Source organism: Physeter macrocephalus, chromosome 6 (assembly GCF_002837175.3).
Source record: "Physeter macrocephalus isolate SW-GA chromosome 6, ASM283717v5, whole genome shotgun sequence".
Lineage (NCBI taxonomy): Eukaryota > Metazoa > Chordata > Mammalia > Artiodactyla > Physeteridae > Physeter > Physeter macrocephalus.
Window position 1 is genome coordinate 49105341 of NC_041219.1, and position 19892 is coordinate 49125232.

At 53.1% G+C, this 19892-nt stretch overlaps 1 protein-coding gene across 6 annotated transcripts in view; it reads right to left on the bottom strand.

The window, feature by feature from the left end:
* Positions 1–19235, bottom strand: part of CERK (ceramide kinase) — a 32267-nt gene extending 13032 nt beyond the window's left edge. For 3 of the 6 annotated variants that reach the window (XR_003680180.2, XR_008617605.1, XM_028490725.2), the window contains exons 1-7: positions 17872–19234; positions 17035–17157; positions 11442–11567; positions 9297–9360; positions 6944–7089; positions 1723–1797; positions 691–843 (exon numbers count right to left, since the gene is read on the bottom strand). Coding sequence is in view for 2 of the 6 variants with exons in the window: in XM_028490725.2 (XP_028346526.1) it covers positions 691–843; positions 1723–1797; positions 6944–7089; positions 9297–9360; positions 11442–11567; positions 17035–17157; positions 17872–17896 (712 nt within the window). In the remaining 4 variants the exon portion in view is untranslated. Of the gene's footprint in view, positions 1–690; positions 844–1722; positions 1798–6943; positions 7090–9296; positions 9361–11441; positions 11568–17034; positions 17158–17871 lie in introns of all 6 variants that reach the window. The other 3 variants (XR_003680183.2, XR_003680182.2, XM_028490726.2) reach the window with 2 other exon arrangements.
* Positions 19236–19892: the final 657 nt, after the last annotated feature.

Here is a 19892-nt window from a genome sequence, read left to right on the forward strand (position 1 = left end):
CTGAAGAACCTAGGGGCAGGACAGGAATAAAGACGCAGACAAAGAGAATGGACTTGAGGACACGGGGAGGGGGAAGGGTAAGCTGGGACGAAGGGAGAAAGTGGCATGGACATACATACACTACCAAACGTAAAATAGACAGCTAGTGGGAAGCAGCCGCATAGCACAGGGAGATCAGCTCCGTGCTTTGTGACCACCTGGAGGGGTGGGATAGGGAGGGTGGGAGGGAGACGCGAGAGGGAGGGGATATGGGGATATACGTATGCATAGAGCTGATTCACTTTGTCATACAGCGGAAACTAACACAACAGTGTAAAGCAATTATACTCCGATAAAGATGTTAAAAAATAAAATAAAATGAAATAGTACTCTAAGTCCCTGCAAATAAATAAAGAATTCATCTCAGCAACAAGTGTCAAACTTTGAACCCTACATCCTTTCAAGCTTTTTTCCCGCATTTAAACACACGGGAGGGCTGGAAGGGGGGTGCGGCACGCGACCTGCAAGTGCAGACCGTCACCTGTCTGTATGATCTGGGATCGAGCTCCATCCCTCTCCATTCCAGCTCTGAGCAGATGCGAGAACTGGCCTGCGGCCGACGGCAGTGGCTCTCCGGGCACCCGGGACCCGTCAGACTCTCGCCCCTTGGTTTCCGGGTGTGGAAGCTCCCGGCGCGTTACCCTGAGTTACCTGAGAAGTCGTATCTGACGAGACCCATCCACCGCTTCTTCTCGCTGTCCTTGATGATGTCCCCGTAGAAGCCGTAGCCCAGCAGGGACACTGAGTACCGCAGCAGCGTGCCGTTGTGGTGCACAGAGGACACGTCCATGGACAGAGAGTCCCCTGCGGAGAGCAGCCAGGGTGGCAACCGCGCCCTCCGCCTGTCCCCCCGCGCAGCGCCGGCGGCCGTGACGGAGCCACGGATCGCAGCGTGAGATGGGCAGGAGGCAGGTGAGGCCGTGGTCTGCTCTCCCGGGGTGCCCGGCCTCCTGCTCTCGACGCAGGTGACTGCACTTGACTCAAGTTTCCAAAACGGGCTTGGACAGCTGTTCCGTGAGGAGGGGAAAACAATGTGGCCGTGGAGCTCGCGAAACGCCACCAATTGAAAGGAAGGTGGAGAAGGCGCCTGGCGTTCTCAAACGCAAGACCACACATGTACCATCCGTAAACACAGCCGTTCTGTGACTTCGGATGACACGCGAGTAGCGCTGCCATCAGGGCCAAGGGCGGGCAGAGGGGGAGCCACTCGTGTGCCCTGACGGCGCCTCGACAGCTCTGAGCAGCGTTACAAGCAGCGTGGGGCGTCCCACCCACCCCGGGGGACGCGCTTTCTAGAGGCGCGGGGCGGGGGGGTGTGACTGGGGAGGCCTGTCCCCACAGGGCGACAAGGGCCGAGTCCCGAGCAGGGATGAGGGCTGACAGCAGGGCTCCAGATGAGGGGGCGGACGTGTCGGGGCAGAGGAGCGCCTGGCCAGCGCAGGGGACGCCGCGGAGAACCACCGGGGCGCAGGCGCCGGGCACCCCCAATGCTCTGGGGAGGGCCCCAGAGGGTTCTGAGCAGAGCAGCGCTTCTGTTTCTGAAGGTCACCCCGCCGGACGGGGTGGGAAGCGGCAGGGCCGGGTGGCAGCCAGGGCCCTGCTGGCGGAGGGACGGGCGCCCGCGTGCGCCCGGGGACCTGGGACGGAGCGAGAGCCAAGTGCGGCGCCGCGAGGGGCACCTACCCACGACGATGTGCAGGGCCGAGGTCTCCGCGTCGCTCGTGCCAACCGTGGAGTAACACACACAGTCTGTCGACCCTAAAGGGGGGCAAGGCCCTTAACGTCACTACGATCACTTCAGATCCTAGCGTGCTTCCAGGTGAATGAGCGGTAAGCTCTTCCGTTTCTTCCATGGCCCTGGACTAAATAGGAAGGAATCAACTCCGTTCGCCTACAAGATTAGTCACTGAGGTTGATCCATCAAGAATACTGAGACTGACCTTGACTACCATCAACCAGCTCCTCACAGGGAGTTCAGAGACCCCTCCTGAGCCGGTCTGGGGGGCGGGGCCCCTGGGAAGTCCCTGCAGCGGTGGCGGCGGGGCGCCAGGGCGCAAGGCTCAGCGCTCCGCACCGTGTCCCCGCTCCTGGCTGCCACAAAGGCGGGCAGCGGCCCTGGGGCTCCAGACCACAAGACCAAAGGGACTCTGCAGCGGGAAAGTGCGTGCAAAGCAAGGACAGCTCGTGGAGGTCACAGAAAAAGCACCGCAGACCTGTGCGCGGCGGGAGACCTGGAGCCTCAGCCCACCCCTGGGTCATGAGGACGCAGCAGCTGCCGGCTGACAGATGTGAGGGGCCAGCGGGACCCGCCCTGAACCCCACGGGCTTGGCCGGGGCTCTCCCTCCTCCTGCCCACACCCCTGTCTATAAAGTGGAGGTGACCTCAGAGCACCCAGCTAGCGCCTGGATCCCAAGGGCACGGCCGTGATGCTACGGGTCCTCCCTCGGTCTGCCCTGGTTGTAACTGGGTCATCACCAACGTCTCTGTTCTCCACCTGAGTGGGCAGAAAATCTCCCGGGTGCTTATTTATAACAGATTCCTGAGCCCCGCCCCAACCCCAAGATCCTGACTCAGCAGGTTTGGGATGGGGCTGAGCGATCTGAATTTTAACACGTCTGCTGAATAGCGTCTAGATTTCCCAAGAATAAACTCTGACGGTATCCGGAACTGCACCATAAATGCTGCCTCAGACACACAACCAACACAGGTTGAGGCCCATCAGGGAATAACCATCCTGTAAACAGGCACACAAGCTCTGGCCGCAGGCAGGATCCAGATGCTGTGTCCTCAGGCCCCGGAACATTCTATAAGGCCCTCAGCCTAAGTGGAGCCTGAAAGTCCATGGCTCTAAATAGACGCACTGGATTGCAGGCAGTGTTTGTCATCTCTTAGAGCAACAGAATCTGGTCCAGTTTGAGATCAGAGTAGAAGGCTCTTAACTGTTTAATCTAAGCTAACATATGCCTTCTTATGGTCGGAAACGTATATAAACACATACAGGTTCATATATTTTTAATATGTATATTTTTCTTTTCTGTTAATCTTAACCTGAAGACTTGAATGACATCTCATTCCAAAAATGAGCCGAAAAGTAAAACGGTTTAAATGAACATTTAAGATTACAGGAGTGACTAATTCTTAAAATGGAATTAACAGTATTTAGGGAAAACTACATGGTTTCAGACTATCTTCCACACCCTTATTTTTCTAATTGAGGGTACCCGAATAACGGGTATAAACATTTCTGACAAAATAAACTACAAAAGAGCCACGAAATTAACTTGAAGCACACCTTCATATCCCTAGAACTTCCCAGAATTTCCAGAGCCCACTTGCTCCCCTTACGTGCCTACTGCACTGTTTACTTTCTTCACAAACCATCCTTTAGAACAAAAACTGATCAGACATCCAACATCCCCTGCATTTTTTAAAAAATTAATTAATTATTTTATTTTAATTTTTGGCCGCCTTGGGTCTTCGTTGCTGCGCGCGGTCCTTCGCTAGTTGCGGCGAGTGGGGGCTACTCCTTGTTGCAGTGCGTGGGCGTCTCATTGCGGTGGCTTCTATTGTTGTGGCTCGCGGGCTCTAGAGCGCAGGCTCAGCAGCTGTGGCGCACGGGCTTAGTTGCTCCGGGGCATGTGGGATCTTCCCGGACCAGGGCTCGAACCCGAGTCCCCTGCATTGGCAGGCGGATTCTTAACCACTGCGCCACCAGGGAAGTCCTGCATTTTATCAGGTATAACTTGTATATTCAGCAATCAGATATAACTTGTATATTCAGCAATCTTTTTTAATCAGTAGAAATTCAGCAGTGATCTCAAATAAAAATGAAGAAACGAGTGGTCTGCACTTTGCACCATGTCCTTTTGACCTTTAAAGTCCCTCTGTATTTCTGGGTCTACCTAGAATCTAACTGCTCTATTAAACAGATGTTGGAATCAAGCTGAAAATCTCATAAAGGGATCGGTCTCGAGTAGGGAAAACCCAGCACTTCTGACCTGCTACATCATCCTTTTTACAGCCACGACAAAGACGGGCCCTTTCTGATGACCCTTCTCAACGACAGCACCTTGTCACAGAAGCTGCTTGAGAGGCACCTCGTGTGGGAACAGTGGGCAGGACGGGGACAGGCTGAAGGCCACCGGTCGGTCAGTCAGTCCCGGGCCGCACCTGGGGCAAACCGCTGGCTCTAGAGGGCCGGGCTGGACGTGGCCCACTTTTCTGAGTTCGTTCACTAGGAACTAACTGCAAACGCTTCCACTAAGGGTGTGAGATGGCGCAGAACCTACAGGCACCTGAACTGTACAGAAAAAAGCAGAGGGCTCAGTGGGGGCTGCCCTGGGCTGGGGCACACGCATTCACTGTCACCCAAGTCCTCAGGGCAACAAATAGGGTAAGTGAACCGAGTTTCTAGTAGGTTTCAGGGGTCACTTTGCTGAAAAATCAGAGCTTTAACGAAGGCACTCAGCGCAGCATCCTCCACGGCGCCACGGCGCCACCTGCCCCCTGCAGCGCCCACCCCTCCACTCTGCCTCCTGCTCGCCCTGGTCACGGCGGCACCGCCACAGCCAAGCCTGTTCCTGCCTCGGGGTCAGGCCCGGGCCGCGCCTCCGGCCTAGAGCATCGTGCCCAGATGCGGGGCGCTGGCCCCGCCCTTCAGGCCTCTGAGCGGGATCACACGTGAAAGGCCCCCTGCGCCCGTCTGGACCGTGCCCCCCGGGCCCCACTGCTCTGTCCTCTCCGTTTCATGCCAATCACCTGCCTCTCCCCCTGGACTCCCCGCGTCCCCGCCTTGTTCCCTCGCGAGGCCCCCAGCGAGGCCGGCCCACGGGAGGCCAGCAGAGCGTACGCACGGGGACCCACCGAGGGAACGGACGGACGGAGCGCGGGGCGTCTGCGGGCTGTGGACCCCTGTGCTTTGGGCTGGCGGCCGGGGCACCAGCAGACAGCCGCTTCAGGGCAGGAGAACGTCTGATTCTTTTTCGTCCCCGAAACACCACTTCTCGCTTGTTTAACATTCAGTCGGCTTCCAACAGCTCGCTGCCCCCTCTGGGGACAGCGTAACTCCCCAGTTACCTCTGTGCGGTGAAGACGCTAACCCAGAGGGAGCGCCAGCCCCAGACGTAAGATCTGGTTTCTCCCGGGCGTCAGGAGCCTCCTGACCCCCAGCCCCTGTGCCCCAGAGCCACCTGCAGCCTCCCCCTCCTCGAGGCCCCGCCTGGGAGGCGGCCCTCGCGGAAGCTGTGTCACCCGGCCCGGGGCAGAGGCAGCGGGCATGCGCCCTTCTTCTTGCAAGCACAGTCTGGGCACTGCTGTCTCCCCGCCCTTGCTGTACCGGCCTTCCTGAGACCTGAGCAGGGCCCAGGCGGGACCACCAGCTCCGAAGCCCGACACACCGTCCCTGAGCTCCAAGGCCAGTGCCCACAGCCCAGCGCTGGGGGGCTCGGGCTGGCTGCGCCATCCGATTCGCCAAGTCCTGCTGGCTCTGCCACTGAAACTGTGCCCAAGTCACAGCCGACCACACACCCGATGCCCGGCGTCCACCCAGGACCTGGGCAGCCCACCCGCCGCTGCTCTAGAACGGACCACAGAGGGTGGTCTCACGCGCGGCCCTCAAGACAAGAGCCTGACCCAGGGCCTTTCCCCAGTCCCTCTAGCCCCCCGCCTGAGCGCACGGCTGTTCCCATGGCCACCCGCTGCCCCAGGGGACCCTTGGCATGCGTCACTGCGCCCGGCCCCTCACCCATCACGTCTCAGGAAGGCTCCTGGGACCCCCTGGAAGGAGCCCCTCCGAGCCACTCACCCAGACCCACGCCAGCGGTGTCTCCTCTACCCTGCCCCACTACTGGAGACCCTCTCCTGCCACGTTGGTCCGTGTGTCTGCCGAGCTCCACAGCAAGACCCGGTCCATGCCAGGCCACGGAGAAGCAGGGCGTCTGCCCGGGAGCACTCTGGTGTGTGGCGTCAGCCGGAGCTCTTGCGCCCTTCAACCATTTTAATAGCCCAGGGTTTTAGGTATCAGAGCCACACGGGCAAATGATGACAGAGGCATAAAGGAAAAACAGATTAGAATGTAGAAAAATAAAGTTCACATAGTCCAAACACCACATACAAGGTTAAAGGACAAAAGCCTAGCGCGGCAGAGAAGCTGGAAAACACGTGACCCACTGAGGGGAACATCCTTAACACACAGACAATGCTCGGGCAGGTGGAGAAGGACAGGCTTTCCCAGGTGGGGCAGGGCAGCCTCCGAGCCCCACCGTCCACGGCCTTCTGGGCAACCATGCAACCTGACCCTGGCACCCCGCATCGTCACCCAGAAAATGGGGCGACAGCACCATTCTCAGAGCCATCGGAGAACGCGGATGTCTACCCGAACCTGGCCTGCCAGGGTCCCTGCCGCTGTGGCCCAGACACAGGGTGAGGAGGGTGCCTCCTTCCGCTGAGTGGTCTGCAAATCCCCGGCTTCACCCCCTCCACCCCCGCCGGCTTAACGCTGTGATTCTCCTAAGAGCCGGGTGCTTCCCGGAGACACCAAACACGCCGAGCCGGCCACCTCAGGACACGGCACGGCCGGCCCCTGTCCCGCTCACACCCCGAGGCCTCCCGCCCCGACGCCCAGCCCCCAGCCCCGGGTACCCGTCACTTCTTCCAGGACACCGCCGGCTCCCCAGGCTCCCCTTCTCCTGCACTGTGCTCTGGGCCTCCCCCATCCCCCCCTGCCAAACGGCCATCCCTCTGAGAGCAAGGACCGCGCCCTCCGTGCCTGGCGGGAAGCAGGAGTCCAGGGGGCACGGCAGGACCCCTTCCCGCACGCAGCGGCGGTCCTGTGTCAGGTGCGTGGAGAGGAGGGCACACCTGAAATGAAGGGAAGCCCGAGGGGGAGCCCCCCGGCCCGCCTACCCGCAGGGATGACGCCGATCCTTAGCGGGCTGGGCACGAGCGCCGCCCGGGGCTGGTCCTGGTCCACGCCGGCGTCCCTCTGCGTCCTGCCCAGCAGGCCGTGCAGGACCTCGCTGAACATGCCGTCTCCGCCCACACAGACGATGCTGCAGGAGGAGGACAGGGGTCAGGCCCTGAGCACCCGCCCCGCACCACCAGCTCCCTCCTGCGCTGGCCTCCGAGCCGCCACCCGGCCGCAGCTGTGCCCGCGCCCCGTCGGCCGGCGCACTCCCCACCCATCTCGGTTCGCTCCCTGCTCCCTCGGCAGAACTCTTCAGACCCTCCGTGTCTGCGGCCAAGCCCTGCAGGGGGAGGCTCCGGATGCCCGCCGCGGCCACACGGCCAGGCTCTGACAGGTCGAGCAGGGCAGGGCCCGGGGGACCGGGTGAAGGGCAGGGCCCGGGGCCAAGCTGCAGAGAATGCCCCTTCCGTCCCTAGCAGGCGAGGCTGACAAAAAACAAGCAGACAAAACATGAGCTCAACAGGCTGCTAACCCTCTGCCTTCCGGCCCCTGAACAAGGCCTCCAGGAACTCGGCCTCTGGGGCAGGTGACACGCGGCTTCTTCCCTCCCTGATGCTCCCCCCACCCCTCCCCCACTCATGACCCACTCCCGCCGTGTGACTCTTCCCTCCGGGGAGGCTCTTCACACTGCCTGAGGTCCCCGGCGGCACAGCTGCCCACTTGAGACCCTAGAGCCTTCTTGGGGCCCTGGGACGGGGCACAGGAACACCCAGGGCGCCGCCGCTCCCGGTCACAAAGCTTGCCGTTCAGCCCCTGGCTGCCCCTCAGCCTTCACGCTGACCCGACTGGAGGGGGCCCACAGCTCAACTGACATCCCCCATAGCAAAACCTGCTTCAGCTCATCTCATTGCTCGATGACACTTGGTGAGCACTCGGTCACGGGGACCAGCCGATTCTCCCCCAAAACGTCCTGAAGAGCAGCCCTTCTGCCTCTGCCACTGTCCAGCCAGCTCTTGCCCAAGACCCATAACCTCTGGCAGCCTCCTCGGGTCCAATCCTCATTGCTACTTGCCACGCAGCTTTCAAGAGTATCTTTCTGGGGCTTCCCTGGTGGCGCAGTGGTTAAGAATCCGCCTGCCGATGCAGGGGACACGGGTTCGAGCCCTGGTCCGGGAAGATCACACATGCCGCGGAGCAACTAAGCCCGTGCGCCACAACTACTGAGCCTGCGCTCTAGACCCAAGAGCCACAACTACTGAAGCCCGCGCGCCTAGAGCCCGTGCTCCGCAACAAGAGAAGCCACTGCAACGGGAAGCCCGCACACCGCAACGAAGAGTAGCCCCCGCTCGCCGCAACTAGAGAAAGCCCGCGCACGGCAAGAAAGACCCAACGCAGCCAAAAAGTAAATAAATAAAATAAATAAATTAAAACAAAAGTATCTTTCCAAAACACCCGAGCCTATAGGACATCTACGTACAAGCTTTCCGGGGATCCTCACCACCTTTCCCCAGCCTCGTCTGTTCATTCACAGGGCACCTGCCGCGTGCCAGCCCTGTGCCAGGCACCGGGGACAGCTGTGCACAAGGCAGAGGAGGCCGGCTCTCCAGGAGCTGACATGCCAGCAGGTACATACGCAACACAGATGCAGAGTCACACTCGGGGCCGGTGCCTCCTGCGGGGACGAGCACAGCACCCACTCTGCGCTGTCGCAGCCAGAAACGCACAAGCAGGTCCTGACCAAGGGGAAACCTCAGACAGACCCACAACCGAGGGACATGCTGCAAAGGCACTGGCCTGTTCTCTCAAAATTCAGCCACGCCAAGAAGGCTGAGGATCTGGTCCGGGTTACGGGAGACTAGAGACACACCCACTGAGTCTGAAGGCAACGTATGATCCAGGGCTCTTCTGCCTTGGGGAGTAATGGGACAGCGGGCAGAGTCTGATAAGGACAGCAAATGGGTAACGGCATTCATATCAGTGCTAATCTCCTGGTTTTGATCACTGCATTTTAGCTCTGTAAGAGAATATCCTTGCTTTTAGGAAATATACACAAATATTTAGGGACGAAAGCTGATCATGTCTATAACATACTTTCAAACAATACAGAAAAAATTTCTGTACGTAGGTGGTAAGACTGAAAAGGACAACAAAACTATTACACGGTGGTTTTCCAAGGAGAAGAACATGACTGAACTTTTCTGCCTTTCCTAATTTTCTAGGAGAAGAAGGTTTATTTTACTTTTACAACTAGGAAAAAACGTGTAAGGAAAGGGAGTGAATAAAATGAAGACAGATGGGTAAAACTTGGCAAGAATTGACTATTTATTGGTCAGATGAAAGACACTTACTTACCCGTCATATTTGTCTATATTGAGCTCATATAAACTCTCCTTGGCATGATTAGCATGCTCAGTAACTGTGGGAAAAAAACATATTACATTATAGAGTTTACACTCAAGTCTGCGAATCCTCTTTAAAATGAAAGGCAAGTAAACCATGCTTTTAAAATGAGGTCCTATAAAATCTTCAGGAGGGTTTCCTGTAAGAAATCCCTCCTTCGATCTTACCCAAATTCCTTTCATGGACAGGGATGGTGACCTCAGGGGAACAGGACCTCTCAGAATACACTCTACTGGGTAGGACATCACATTCTTGGCATTTTTTTAAAATTAATTAATTAATTAATTTTTGGCTGTGTTGGGTCTTCGTTGCTGCGCGCAGGCTTTCTCTAGTAGCGGTGAGTGGGGGCTACTGTTCATTGCGGTACATGGGCTTCTCATTGTGGTGGCTTCTCTCGTTGTGGAGCACGGGCTCTAGGCGCGCGGGCTTCAGTAGTTGTGGCTCGTGGGCTCAGTAGTCGTAGCACACGGGCTTAGTTGCGCCACGGCATGTGGGATCTTCCCGGACCAGGGCTCGAACCCATGTCCCCTGCACTGGCAGGCGGATTCTCAACCAATGCGCCACCAGGGAAGTCCCACATTCTTGGCATTTAATTGCCAACAAATAATAACTTTTTTTAGAACAGATTACATCTTCTATTTTATAGTTTTCCCTTATTATCCAAGGGACTTGGAAAATTTTAGAATATACCAAAATGTAGAAGAAAGAAAATGTTAGTCCATAGTCTGTATACTCACTGTAACAAAAACTCTCTTTCTTTAAAAAAAAAAAATTATTAATTTTTTTATTTGGGTGCACCGGGTCTTAGTTGCGGCACATGGGATCTTCATTGCCGCATGCAGGATCTTCATTTGTGGCACGTGGATCCTTAGTTGCAGCATGTGGGATCTAGTTCCCTGACCAGGGATCGAACCTGGGCCCCCTGCATTGGAAGCATGCAGTCTTAGCCACTGGACCACCAGGGAAGTCCCAACAAAAACTCTCTTGAGGGGCTTCCCTGGTGGCGCAGTGGTTGAGAGTCCGCCTGCCGATGCAGGGGATGCGGGTTCGTGCTCCGGTCCGGGAAGATCCCACGTGCCGCGGAGCGGCTGGGCCCGTGAGCCATGGCCGCTGAGCCTGCGCGTCCGGAGCCTGTGCTCCGCAACGGGAGAGGCCACGACAGTGAGAGGCCCGCAAACCGCAAAAAAAAAAAAAAAAAAAAAAAAAAAACTCTTGAAATTCACTTGTACACACAATTTTGTGTCCTTGTTTTCCCAACATCTTATCACAATCCCTTTTTCATCATTAAAAATTCCTTGTAAAGACCATTTTAAAGAGCTACATACTATTCCTTCAGATTCACCACGATTTTATCTTTATGTTTCCTTTTCGGGGGTGTAAGTGGTTTCCAGTGTTTTGCTTTTATAAAAATGAGGCAACGGACACCTGTGTACCTCGCCCTCTGGGTACAGCTGATGGTTTTCTCGGGGAAGTTTAGAAAACTGTAAGACTGGACAAAAACCCCCTCCTTTGTGAGGCTCTTGACCCGCACTGCCAAGTGGCCCTTTAATAAGTTTACACAAAACCCTCAAATCTCTGAAGGGAGAAACCGTCTCCCTACACCCTCCCAGCATCCAGAACTTGCTCTGAAACTCGTACCGCAAATATGGCATTGCATCGTGTTTCTTAAAAATACCACTTACTGGTGAAATGATTTCTAAGCCTTACTAATTGCTTGTATCTCTTGCAAGAATTTTCTGTCCATAATCTTTGTCCTTTTAACCTTAGTGTTTTTCCTGAGTGCTTTATATGCTAATACTTGGCTAGAACAGTCTATGTTCTTTACTTTGTATTCTTCTCATTCTGGTATGCCAAAAAACCCAACATTTCAGTTTGTTAAAATAATCGTAAACAGGGAATTCCCTGGTGGTCCAGGGGTTAGGACTTGGCGCTTTCACTGCTGGGGCCCGGGTTCGATCCCTGGTCGGGGAACTAAGATCCTGCAAGCTGCGAAGCATGGCCAAAAAAAAAAAAAAATCTTAATACAATAAGAATCTTCCCTAGTGACCATATCTGAGTCATTCTCAAATTTACCTCTACAGAGACTTTGCGCCTTACCAATGATCTCGGTGGTGATGGAGGCCAGTGTAAACAACGGCGCCACTTTTCTCTCATAGATCCGCTTGCCTTGTCCTTTCCCTCCAAACGGATTGATGAACACCAGTAAGTGCTTTGGTCTAGATGCTGCAAAACAGCGACACCGCATAAGTCACAATGAATGTAAGTGATCAAAATGAAGAACTGTGTTACTGAACAAAATCAAACCACAATGGTTCTAGAGCTCTGCTTAGTATTATCTGACAAAAAGCATTTTTTTTTCTTTTTTTTCTTTTTTTTTTTTTTTGTGGTACGCGGGCCTCTCACTGCTGCGGCCCCTCCCGTTGCGGAGCACAGGCTCCGGACGCGCAGGCCCAGCGGCCACGGCTCACGGGCCCAGCCGCTCCGCGGCACGTGGGATCCTCCCGGACCGGGGCGCGAACCCGGTTCCCCTGCATCGGCAGGCGGACGCGCAACCACTGCGCCACGAGGGAAGCCCAAAAAGCATTTTTAAGGTAAAGAACGGTGCTCAAGAGTTTCCTAATCTCTGAAAAGAGAAAAGCACAGCTTGTGAGATCAGGCAGGTGCTCTGCACATCGGCCAGGGGGATGGCAGCCCCGGGGATTCAGAATCCTGGCAGAGAAGGACGCTCTCTCCTGATGAGGAGTCCTACAGGGTGTAAATCCTGGAAGCGGCAGCCTCATTCTTCTTCATGTGAAGGAAAGTGAGTCTGCAGAAAATGAGAGAAATAGATATACAGCACGGAGCGCTGGGAGAGAAAGACAGAGGGACAGGCACAGCGAATGCTCTATCTGGAGACGGACAGAGAGACGGAAGGACGGCAGGATGTCCCTTCCAGAGGTCCGGCTAACCGCCTACACCCAGGTCTCCTGAAATACCCTATTTTCTTACAGCAACTTCCACATTTCCGCTTGGGTCGGTTCAAGTAGATTCTGATACTTAAAAACCAAATTTAACCAACAAATCAATAAAAGTAGCAAGAAATTCGAAGCCCTGGGTCCACACAGAATCCCACACATGAACGCTCACAACAGCACCATCACAGCAGCCAAAACGTGGAGACGCACCAGGTGTCCACCAACTGACGGCTGGATACACAGAATGTGACCAAAGGAGTATCGTTCAGCAACGGAAAGGAACAGCCCCCTGATAACACTTAACCGACATGAATCAATACCAAAAGCAGGGTGCTGAGAGATGGGAGAATGACACAAAACAGCCCCTTTTACATGCCTCCATTTACACGGCAGAACTAACATGTGGCAACAATGACGAAAAGAAACAATCGGACTGGTGGTCGTCTCCGGACCGGCCGGGGAGGGTCACGAGGAAACTGGGGTGACGTTAAGTCTCACAGGGTCTGGGTTACATGGGTGCACGTATGCTTCAGAACTCATTGATTTACACTTACCATTTGTCCATTTCACTGTATGTAAACTCTACCTCCGAACTGAAAACAAATACTGACCTCTAGGTAATGACACGCGTGCTGAAGTGTCTGAAGGGTCATGCCCTGATGTCTGTCACTTACTTGGAAACACAGCGAACGTACCATTAACTAATGGATGGGCAGAGAGACACAGACAAAGCAAAACCAGCAAAATGTTGACAACTGCAGAATGTAGGTGGTGGGTGTATGAATATCTACGGTACAATTTTTTCAGTTTTTCTGTATGTTTGAAAATCTTCATAATAAAATATTGAAGGCAATACACAATAGAGGAAAATCAAAGCCAAAAGTCTATTCTTTGAAAAGATTCATAAAATTGATAAGTCCCTAATAAAACTGATAAAAAGAAAAAGGGAAAAAACACAAATTAACAATATCAGGAATGAGAAAGAGGACATTATTTCAGAACCTACAAATATTACAAGGAAAGTGAAAGGATTTATTAAACTTATGCCAATAAATTTGTAAATTTTTATGTAAGAGACACATTTCTCAAAAAATACAATTTACCAAAAGTGACAGAATAGAAAATCTGAATAGTCTGATATCTAATAAAGAAACTGAAGCCATTAGTAAAAGCCTTCCCACAAAGAAAACCCCAGATGGTTTCACCACTTAATGCTTCCAAATATTTAAGGGGAAAAGTAGCCTCAACATTATAAAAATTCTTCCACACGACAGAAAGGAAAGAAGCACTTCTCAACTCTGTGTACATGACCACTGTAAGCTTGACAGCAAAACCAGACAAGCACATTTACAGAAAGGAAACTCATAGGTTTATTTCTCCCCTGAGCCTAGGTGAGAAAATCCTAAACGAAATATCATCAAGTTAAATCCAGAAATGCACAAAAAGGGCAATACATCATTACCAAGTAGGATTTATTCTAGGAATACAAAGGCTTTTATACAAAATACAAGGAGAAACCGATGTTTTTCAACACGTTAACTCAAAAAGAAGAAAATCATACAATCATCTCAATAGATGCAGAAAAAGCACTTCTCAAATTACACATCCAACGATGATTTTTAAAAATTCTCAGAAAACTAGGATTGGAAAGGAACTTCCTTAATCTGGATTTTTAAACCTTACTTAAAAAAACCTGGGGCTTCCCTGGCAGCCCAGTGGTTAAGACTCTGCCCCCACTGCAGGGGGCACGTGGCTCGATCCCCGCATACCAGGCAGCGTGGCCAAAAAAAAAAAAAACCTAAGAAACATCATTCTCGACAGTGGGATGTTAAAAAGTTTCCCCCAAGATCAGGACCAAGACCCTCCCCGCTGCGCTGGAGGTCCAAACCAGGGCAAAAGGGTAAGAAAAAGAAAGAAAGAAAGAAAAAGGCGTAAGAACTGAGATGGAAAAAACAGAACGGTCATTATTCACAGTTGACAAAAAGAATCATCAAACTATTAAAATTAATCAATGAATTTATCAAGGTCATTGGATGCAAGGTGCAATACAAAATCCAATTAAATGTCTATATATGAGCAAAAAATAAATTGAAAACAAAATAACAGCGCCACAGTGCAGTGGGGAAAGGACAAGCTCTCCCAGAGACGGCCCGGGGTGAAGCAGATATATCTATATTGAAGGAACGTGAGCCTTGGCCGCTTACTCCACGCTCTCCACACACACATCACTTCCAAATGGACTATAGCTCTCAAAGTGAGAGGCAGAGCACAGCTTTGAGAAACCATCTTCGTGGCCTTGGAGCAGAAAGCTGTCCTAAATAGGACACAAACTAGCCACAGAGTTTTTAAAAAAGATAAACAGAACTATGTAAATATTAAGAATGTCCATCAAAAGAATGGAATGAAGAGAGTGAAAACACAAGCCATCCAGTGGGAGACGGTATCTGTAATTCAAAAATCCAACGAAAGATTCAGATCTACAATATGTAAAGAATTTCTACATATCATTTAGACAGACAGACAACCCAACAGAAAGATGGGTAAAAGACTTGGACAGACACCTCACAAAAGAGGATCTCCAAATGGCCCATAAACAGAGCCAGTGAAGTTGAGAAATGCATTCCTGTCAGGGAAATGCCAATTAAAACCATAATGCAAGACTACTAACACCCACCAGAGTAACTACAACTTTAAAGGTGTGGTTAAGGTGTAGGACCAGCAGAGCTCCGGTCCCCTGCTGGTGGGCGTGGCCCCGGGACCTCCAGTTTGGAAGACAGTGTGGCCGCGCGCACTGAGGCTCAAACACGCCACCAGCCCAGCAAGTCCAGTCCTACGCGCGCACCAGGAGACGCGTGCTGGAGTGTGCAGAACAGCTCTGCTCACAAAGGCCACGTCAGGAGGCCATCGAGTGGCCATCAACGGTAAAAGGGCTGCATAAACGGCCAGACACTCATCCCCTGGAACACCACGCAGCCCAGAGAACGGGCCACCTGCCCCGCACGTGACGACAAGCTGCCGGAGAGCCAGACACGGGAGTGTCGGCTGTGATCCGACCACATGAGTACAAAACGAGCCCAGGTGTTTGAAGTCAGTGATCGTCACCTTTGGGGAGCGACGGCGGGGGCCCTGGAGCTACAGGGGGCTGGCAGCGTTGTCTCCTGACCTGTGCGCTGGTTACCCGAGGGCGCTCAGTGTGTGAGAACTTCTTTGTGTCTAGTGATACTTCAATTAAACATTCAGTAGTGGGCTTCCCTGGCGGCGCAGTGGTTGAGAGTCCGCCTGCCGATGCAGGGGACAGCGTGCCGCGGAGCGGCTGGGCCCGTGAGCCATGGCCGCTGGGCCTGCGCGTCCGGAGCCTGTGCTCCGCAACGGGAGAGGCCACAATGGTGAGAGGCCCGCGTACCACAAAAAAAAAAAAAAAAAAAAAAATCATTCAGTAGTAACACAAAGTGACAGAGCAGCTGAAAAAACTGAATTATAGAATATTTTTAGATACAAGTAGATTATAGCAGATGCACGACTGTATAGGTTTTTCTGTGAAAAAAGTCCCATTATTCAGTGGGGGGCAGGTTCAGAGGGCTTCCTCTTGGAGTCGGAACCTCCAGAATCATCCTGATCCAAAGACTCAAAGTCTCATGAAAACAACCGGAGGACAGAGGGGAGAGAGCAGGTGAGGATGAGGAGGGAGGGTCAGGAGGAGCGGGGAGGTGGCGGTAGAGGAACTGAGGCAGCCTCCCAACCAGACTCGCTCAGAAGTCCAGCGGACAAGCAGAGGACAGAGCGCCAGCGATCCGAGATGGAAGGAAAGGTCAGGACGCACTGGTTGGACGGACGGCGGGGGACCAAACACCCCATCCCGTCCCACAGAATCAGAGGGCGAAATGCAGAATCCAAGTCCTGCCGCCCAGATGCTAAGCCAAACACGTGCTTTTCCAAGCCAGGAAGTCTCTCTGAAGCTGCTGTGTGGGAAATACCTTCTTCAAACAAATTATAATTCACTTTTTTAATCTAGATGCCAAGTTAATTTTAAAAGATATAAAACCAACCTAAACACGTGTTCTTTCTTTTCTATGGCTGAAGCCTGCACTGAGTTGTCAAGACTGTGTATTAAGATTACATCCAAACAGATTAGCAGGGGCGAACTACTATATACAGGACGGATAAACAACAAGGTCCTGCTGTAGAGCACAGGAAACTCTATTCAATATCTTGTAATAAACCATCATGGAAAAGAATATATGTATATGTATAACTGAATCACTTTGCTGTACAGCAGAAATTAACACAACATTGTAAAGCAACTATACTTCAATTAAAAAAAAAAAAAAGATTATACGCAAACAACATGAGATAGTGTTCCAGATGCAAAATGAGTTGACACCTACCGTTAAGCGTGACAGACAGACTCTGGCTGCACAGCAATAACTCACAGCTCAGATGTTCAGACACGCCCCAGGGGGACAGAGATGCCTTCCCCAGGCACCTGGTTTAATCCTCCATTCACCGCGAGTGCAGGCATTATCACCCCATTTTCCAGGAAAAGAAACCCAGGCCGAGAGCCAAGGGGCCTGCCCCAAGCATCGCGGCTGTAAGTGAAGGTACCAGCGCCCTGGGGGCCAGGCTCTGCGCACCACACTACGTGGTCCTCTAATCAGTAAAGTGTTCAAAAGCCACAGCGACTCATCACATCCACCTTGGTTACAGGAAGCTGTGCCGAATACAAACCACGCACGTACTCAGCTTCTCCAGTAGCTCCCGGAGGCTCTGCAACCACAGGTGGCACAGCTGTTCCTCAGGACACCAGAAGGTCACCTGCGCCCACCTCCAGCGGTGCCGCCGGGCCCTCCTCACACGATGCACTGCACAGAGAACACACGCTGTGAGCTTGTGGCCCTGCGGACGGGGGAACACGTTCCCCTCACACTAACCCCAGGTTCACACTCAAAACGCCCCAATGGTCCCCTTTTCTTCTGACTAGTAACTTCCAAGGTATATTAGGGAAAAGATCCTGTTTCTCAGTTCTTTTAACCCACGTAAAAGAAACAATAAAAAATAAGAAAAAAAAGAATATTAAAAGTAGAGCTTGGGACTTCCCTGGTGGCGCAGTGGTTGGGAGTCCGCCTGCCGATGCAGGGGACACGGGTTCAAGCCCTGGTCCGGGAAGATCCCACATGCCGCGGAGCAACTAAGCCCGTGCGCCACAACTACTGAGCCTGTGCTCTAGAGCCTGTGAGCCACAACTACTGAGCCCGCGTGCTACAACTACTGAAGCCCAAGCGCCTAGAGCCCGTGCTCCGCAACAAGAGAAACCACCACAAGGAGAAGCCCGCGCACCGCAACGAAGAGTAGCCCCCGCTCGCTGCAACTAGAGAAAGCCCGCGCGCAGCAACGAAGACCCAACACAGCCAAAAATAAATAAAAAATAAATAAAAGTAGATCTTGGAAAAAATGATATAAGGACCTTTCTATAAAGATAAACCAAGCACACAATGAGTTTGTTCAACAAGTGACAAAAAAAGTTCCCTTTCATGTAACCTGCATGGAATTACTGAGGAACATTCAGGCCACGTTACCTGTGAAAGCATAAGGCTTTTCCATTTTCTGCCATTTTCCACTGGTGTAGTGTTTCCCATTGATGTCTGTTTCTTCAACAGTGATGATCTCGGAAATAGGCACAGAGCAGGCATCTGTAAAAACACCACATTCTCACGTCAAGAGGGTTCATGGAATTCACGTGAACACAAGGAATGCCACTCCAAAGTGCTGGGAAACATTCTGCTTTAAAATTCATCAGACATCCAAAAGGAAGAGGACAAGTTACACGTAATTTTAAAATTCAGAGCTAGATAAGTTTGGGAAACTCTGTGTCATCAGAAGATGGGATGTCTTATCCACAGTCACCAAATGGAGGCTGTGAATTTTCCAGGCCAGCTCCTGCATTAAATTTGGGGAAAGATGTTCAAGACCCAGTGCCCGTGTTCAGTCTGGCTCAGAAATCAAGTGGGAAAGACGCACATAACAGACCCAGGACCACAGAGTGTGCAGGTGAGTCAGGGCCACACCAAGGCAGGGCGGGGGCGGATAGGGGGCTCTAGAAAGGCCTGGTGGGTCCAACCATCCACTAGGGTGCAGGAGGAGAAAGGGGAGACTTGGGTGGACGTAGGGGTGACGGCACAGGACATCCTCTACCGTGGGAAACCCAGTCATAACTGCGGGCCTGCAGATGCCACCAGGTAAGGCCTCCAGGTAAGGCCGGACACACACAAAACAGCTGTGGGGCACGTGAGGTGACAGCTTGTAACGGCAAGTGGGGCCCAGGAAGAACCCTCCGAGGACAGCACAGGCACTGGGGAGCAGAGAAGTTGGAAGACAAGCCCCCAGCGTGGACAGGCCGCGTTCCCAAGGCCCACGGGTGACGGCTGGTGGCAGTCACCGTCCACCTTCACGCAGACGGCATGGCAGCTCCTGGTCAGGCCCCAGCGTGGCTATGAAACCTGCAGTCTAGCTCTCCCCACCTTCCGCTACATTCAGCTCACCCAAAGCTTTATCTGCTGCTTGGTGAGAAGAAAAACAAAAACAGGTAAGGAGGATATACTATTTTATACGCGCACTGCTGTTACATGTAACAGATGCGGTGATACACAATTATTTTCCCAAAAAAGGCACAGAGATCCATGGGGACGTGAAAAACACCATCATCACTATCTGCATCCCTAGTCGACTGAGGAATGACACCAAGAGAATCCTGGGGTCTGGCTGGAGGCCGTCCTGGGTGAGTCTGTGCCTGGGGCGGGGGCCTCCAAAGCAGGACTTGGCGAGTGACCGCCTCCGTCGGCCCCCCCGTCTGCTGGGCCAGGAGCTCAGCCTGAACTTCACGACAACACACCGGGCTCATGGTGTCAAACTGCGAGGGGTTTTGGAAGCTACCCGATCAGGGTGAGGGGGTCCAGCACGAAACAGGTTCCTTTCAGCCTCCCTCGCCCGCTGACCCCGAGGCCACATTCCTCTGCACCCCGCCACGTGTCCCTTCACGTTTGCAGGTCAGTGTTACACCCTGTTCTGCAAAACCCTTACGTCTAGTTAGGAGGCATCGAGAATCAGAGAGTTCCTGGAAAGTTATGGATGAGTCACGGGACAACCCGCAGAAAGAGTCTGTAATCAGCAATCTCCAGTCCAGTGAATTTAGTTCGATGGGAAGAATCAATCACAGGCCACAGGAGAGGCGACCGGCTGTGCCCTAAGCGGACAAGTGACACTGTAGTCCCCCGGTCCACCTACCTGTGCTGGCACGGAGAGGCTCCCAGGCACAGCAGCGCACGTCGTGTGAACACACCAGGTGTAAGGTACAAATTTATGGATGTACATGCTTGGATATTCTTAGAGGAGCACCTTGCACAGAGCTGGTGGTGGGAACTCGGGCATCACTTTCATTTTCTGCATAGCATTAGCATTTCTCTCCCTTTGCTCGCATTTTGCAGGATCCTGCACTGCATATGGGATGGACGGGGACCTCTGAAGGAGAGGAGGACTCGAAAGCCGCCCGACCCCCCGGGAGCCTCCCCGGCCCAGGGCCCCCCACCCCGCACCTCTCTGC